The following is a 4,921-nucleotide window of genomic DNA, read 5'->3' on the forward strand; positions in this document are numbered from 1 at the left end:
CCTGACCTGCGCTCCCTCCCACCCCCCGCAGCGCACTGCTGGAGAGCCTCATCAACCCGCTGCAGGAGCGCATCGAGGACTGGAAGAAGGCGGCCAACCAGCTGGACAAGGACCACGCGAAAGGTCGAAGGCGGTGCGGGGCCGGGCTTCCCACCCCCCACTTCGCAGCTTCCCACCCCCTACTCCGCAGGAACCCCATTAGAGCTCTCCCCTCTCTCCCTCTGCAGAGTACAAACGAGCCCGGCATGAGATCAAAAAGAAGTCGTCGGACACGCTCAAGCTGCAAAAGAAGGCGCGCAAAGGTAGTGCCCGGCATGGCCCCCCAGCCACAGCCCCACGGCCCCGCTCCACAGCCCCGCCGCCCCGTGGGGCCCCCTAAAGCTTTCATCCTGGCCAGAGGGGCGCTGTCCCCGACACAGGACCCTCCAACCTGTTGGGTGGGACAGAGGGAGCCGCCCTGCCCCCCAAATCTGGTCCAGAACCTCCCTAGGGGAGGCAGCAGGAGGCCCAGGCACCCCCGCCCCAGGAGTGGCTCTGTCCATCCGGCGTCTTTCACACATTCTTTCTTTCTCTGTCTCTCCTCCTCTCCTCCCACATCCTTCCTGTAGAGCTACTTGGTAAGTCAAATGTCGGTCCCTCCAGCTGCTCCTCCCGTCCTTGTTGCATTTGTCTGTCTCCCCCAGCTCAGGGCCATTGGAAGGAACCTCTCCAGGCCAAGGAGAAGCGAGGAAGGCGGTCGGTCCACAAGGGAGGGGCCTGGGGCACAGTCCCCCTGGGACCCCTGGGGGCCCTGGCCAGGGATGAGTCCAGGGCCACTGCTGGGTCAGTCTGCCAGGCCAGGAGGGGTTGGCCAGGGCGGGGTGGAGGCCACAGGCCCTGGCTGCCCCACCCCCACCAGGCTGGCCTGCGTGCTTACCTGTCATCTCCCCACCTGCCATCTCATCATCTCCTCTGCATCATCCTCTCGCCTCTCTCTTTCTTGCTGCTTCTTGTGTCGCTGTTGCTGTCTGTGTGCTCTGCTCTCTGAGCTGAGTGGGAACCCACACAGACCCCTTCCCTGCCTCTAAGGCCCAGCCCTAGCTCTCCTGGACCCCGCCCCTCCATGGCCTGACCTGCAGCTGAGCCCCACACTCCCCCTTGTCCTGCTTCTGCCCCACCTCCCTGGACCTTGTGAGGTGAGGGGCACCATGCTGGGACAGTGAGGGTACCCCAGGTGGAGGCCAGTGAGGCTCCGTGTTGGCAGAGCTCCTGGGCACCAAGAGCCTCCATGGAGATGTCCCGATCCGGAGTGGCTTTGCAGCTTTAGCCTCTTTCTTGTGTGTGTGTCTGGCGTCTCTTCCTGCTTTGGTGGGACTAGCCCTCCCACAAGCCCCAGAGTCCTCACTGCCCTCCCCAGTCCCATGGCCCCAGGGCAGCACCCAGCCCAACGGCCGAGAGATGCCACCACCAGGGTCTGAGTCCATTCGTGGGTGTGGCAAGCCAGGCTGGCATCCCCAGCAAGGCCTCTCCTCCCCACCCCTCCAGGGAAAGGAGACCTGCAGCCCCAGCTGGACAGTGCCCTGCAGGACGTCAACGACATGTACCTGCTGCTGGAGGAGACGGAGAAGCAGGCCGTGCGCCGGGCGCTGATTGAGGAGCGGGGCCGCTTCTGCACCTTCATCACCTTCCTGCAGCCTGTGGTGGTGGGGCTCCTGGGGACTCAGACCCCAGAGGGGTGGGCTGGGCCCAGGGTTGACCTTCTGACCTCCAAGAAGGGTCACTTCTCAACAGTTCCTGGCTGGGGGCATCAAGGCCACATGCTCCTGGCCCAAAGGCAGGTCTCATAGCTCACCATGCACTGATTTGGTCTGGACAGACCATCATACCAGCCATCTGGGCTGTGTGGGCCCTGCCTGCACCAGCCCCAAGCAGCACTGGTTAGCGAGGAAGGGTGAGAGAGGAGAGGCCCGACAAGGCCTGCTGCTTCTCCAGGGCGGGTGGGGAGGTGGGCAGGTATGCAACAGGGCCGCAGGTCTGACTCGCTGCTTCCTCAGAATGGAGAGCTGACCATGCTGGGAGAGATCACCCACCTGCAGGGCATCATCGACGACTTGGTGGTGCTGACGGCGGAACCCCACAAACTGCCTCCCGCCAGCGAGCAGGTGTGGGAGCCCTCGGGCTAAGGGCCAGGGGCAGGGAGGAGATGGGCTGCCCTAGGTTGGGAGCAGTAGAGGGGAAAAGAGGATGGCATTTGGGGGAGGCAGCTAGGGGCATAAGACCAGACCCCTTCTAACACCCACTGCAGGCCATCCCGGAGCACCTGCCGGGGTTGGGGGGGGTCTGCCCTGGCCAGCAGCATTCTCAGACTCAGAGTAGATGGGTGAAGTCCTGGATCCATGGAGCCAGGCCCAGAGTCTGCCTGCCCTGTTCCACCTGGGCGGCCTACCTGCCGAACCTGGAGATGCCCCACGTCCCTTCATGCCCGGAAACCCCATCCTCTCCCCTAGACCCAGGCATACCTGGCCACCCCACCCCAACCCTGCTCCCACTGCACTCAGACCAGTCCTGCCCCACAGCAGGTGGGCAGCACGCTCCGGGGGCACTTGTTGCATGCCCAGCATCTGCCAAGTTATCTCAGGGTATCTTCCGCTCTAAGACAGGAACAGGTGGCCCCGATTCACAGGAGAAAGCAAACTCAGAGAGGCGCAGGAGCAACCTGCACCCCATGGTGTCAGGGTCACTCGCCCAGCCCAGGCTGGGCTCGGAATCTGTACTCTGTGTGTGTGAGCTGAAGGGGCTCTAAGAAGGCTGTGTCCCCCGGTGTCTCCCTGCTCCCCACATTAGGAAAAGCCAGGGGGAGGGGGCTTCAGACTCCTGGGTCTTCTTCTGGGGAGAAGACCCAACTGGGAAGAGAGTGGGGGCCTCTGGCCCTACTAGCTCTGAGGAGCTGCCTCCAGTGACCCCCATCCATGTCCCTGTCCAGGTAATCAAAGACCTAAAGGGCTCGGACTACAGCTGGTCCTACCAGACCCCACCCTCATCACCCAGCAGCTCCAGCTCCCGGAAGTCCAGCATGTGCAGGTCAGTGGAGGTGGGGTTCCCAGGGGTGTGGGGGGCGGTATCCCAAGAGGAAATGGGGATGTTCCCAGCAAAGCTGCATCAGAAATTGCTTCAGGGCCTCAAAATTCACAACTTTTACATCATCTGAGGAATTTGCATATGTAGAGGGAAAATGTGCCCTGTCATCCCAAGACTGCTATTGGCACAGGCGTTTGTTGGCAGGATAGAGAGCAGGGGCGGTACCTGCTTCATTTATGGAGCATCTACTATGTGCCAGGTGCTGTGCTAATTGCTTTATGCATTTTTTCTCATTGAATCCTAACACTGCTGTATCAGGTATGGTGTTATCTCCATTTCACAGAAGAGAAAACTGACGCATGAAGTCCCAGCATTTAACCACTGGACTCTGCCAGGCCCAGCACCATGCGGGGTCATAGTAAGAGTCAAAGATCAGGGAGAGATAGGAAGGCTTCTAGAAACATGTACTGGGGCCACAAGGTATAGGACACTCCAGCCTGGCTGGCTCCTAAGAGCTGGTTCCCATGGAGGCAGCTGCCACATCTGGAGCCTTGGCCCAGGCTGGCCCCAGGAGCCTCACAGAGCTGGGGAGAGGCCAAGGATCTTGCAGTCACTAGCCAGGCTCAGGATCAGGGCCTTTCCTTGGTCGGGCACTGGGACTGGGTTTGGAGGAGACATTGATGGTTCAGGGTTCCTTAGGTGGGAAGGGCAGTAAACACAGAGTGAAGTGCTGGTGGGGGTCCCCCTTTACCAGGCACCCCTCTCCCCAGAATCACTGGCTGGACATCCAGAGCTTGTGAGAAGCCAGGCACAGCAATCAGCTACTACCTCAGAGAGAAGCTCTGCAGACCCTGCGTGGGTGGCCGTCCCGCAGTGAAGGGGCTGATTACAGGGGACAGCCATGAGCAGAGGCTGGAAGGCTTCAGGGTCATGCTTAGAGAGAAGGCAACTTTCATTGCCAGGAACACCATCCAAGGGTTGAATTGCTGTGCTGAGGGTGTGAGCCATGGAGGGCTGGACACCCCTTGAGGGAGTGGAGAGGGTGAGAGTGATGGTGGGTGCAGGATCCACCTGGAAGGTGACCTCTGTACCCGGACACACCGTCACCATGTGCTAGACATCCAGTTAGGACTGGATGGCAAATACCAGATTTTCAGAAGGTGGTTTAGAAATGATCGGACTCGCCGCGGGCAGTCGCTCATGCCTGTAATCCTAGCACTTCGGGAGGCCGAGGCTAACATGGCAAAACCCCGTCTCTACTAAAAAATACAAAATAATTAGCCGGGCGTGGTGGCGAGCGCCTGTAGTCCCAACGACTCGGGAGGCTGAGGCAGGAGAATGGCGTCAACTCGGGAGGCAGAGCTTGGAGTGAGCCGAGATTGCGCCACTGCACTCCAGCCTGGGTGACGGAGCGAGACTCCGTCTCAAAAAAAAAAAAAAAGTGATCAGACTTGTGTCTGGTTCTAATTGTTTGATGTCCAGTGACTCAGTTTCCCCATCATAAAACTATTTTTTTTTTAATGGTGGTCATCAGTGATAAAGATATATTCTTTAGGATCTAAGAATCTAGATTAAGATCTTTGGTGAAAACCAATAGGTTTTTTGGCGGGTTTTTTGGGTTTTTTTGTTGTTGTGAGACAGGGTCTCGCTCTGTCACCCAGGCTGGAGTGCAGTGGCACAATCACGGCTCACTGTGGCCTCGACCTCCGTGGTTCAAGTGATTCTCCTACCTCAGTTTCCCAAGTAGCTGGGACTACAGGTGTGCACTACCATGCCTGGCTAATTTTCATATTTTTTGTAGAGATGGGGTCTCACCATATTGCCCAGGCTGGTCTCAAATTCCTGGACTCAAGCAATCCACCCA

The 4,921-nt window shown here is 59.1% G+C and overlaps 1 protein-coding gene across 1 annotated transcript in view; it reads left to right on the plus strand.

The window, feature by feature from the left end:
• The first annotated feature begins 34 nt into the window (after positions 1–34).
• Positions 35–4,921, plus strand: part of MTSS1L (metastasis suppressor 1-like) — a 30,532-nt gene continuing 25,645 nt past the window's right edge. The window contains exons 1-6 of the mRNA XM_011976821.1: positions 35–123; positions 228–302; positions 609–617; positions 1,525–1,682; positions 2,034–2,141; positions 2,963–3,060. Of these exons, the coding sequence (XP_011832211.1) occupies positions 1,578–1,682; positions 2,034–2,141; positions 2,963–3,060 (311 nt within the window). The 5' untranslated portion in view covers positions 35–123; positions 228–302; positions 609–617; positions 1,525–1,577. The remainder of the gene's footprint in view (positions 124–227; positions 303–608; positions 618–1,524; positions 1,683–2,033; positions 2,142–2,962; positions 3,061–4,921) is intronic.

The sequence above is a fragment of the Mandrillus leucophaeus genome, unplaced genomic scaffold, assembly GCF_000951045.1.
Source record: "Mandrillus leucophaeus isolate KB7577 unplaced genomic scaffold, Mleu.le_1.0 Scaffold17, whole genome shotgun sequence".
Taxonomy (NCBI): Eukaryota; Metazoa; Chordata; class Mammalia; order Primates; family Cercopithecidae; genus Mandrillus; species Mandrillus leucophaeus.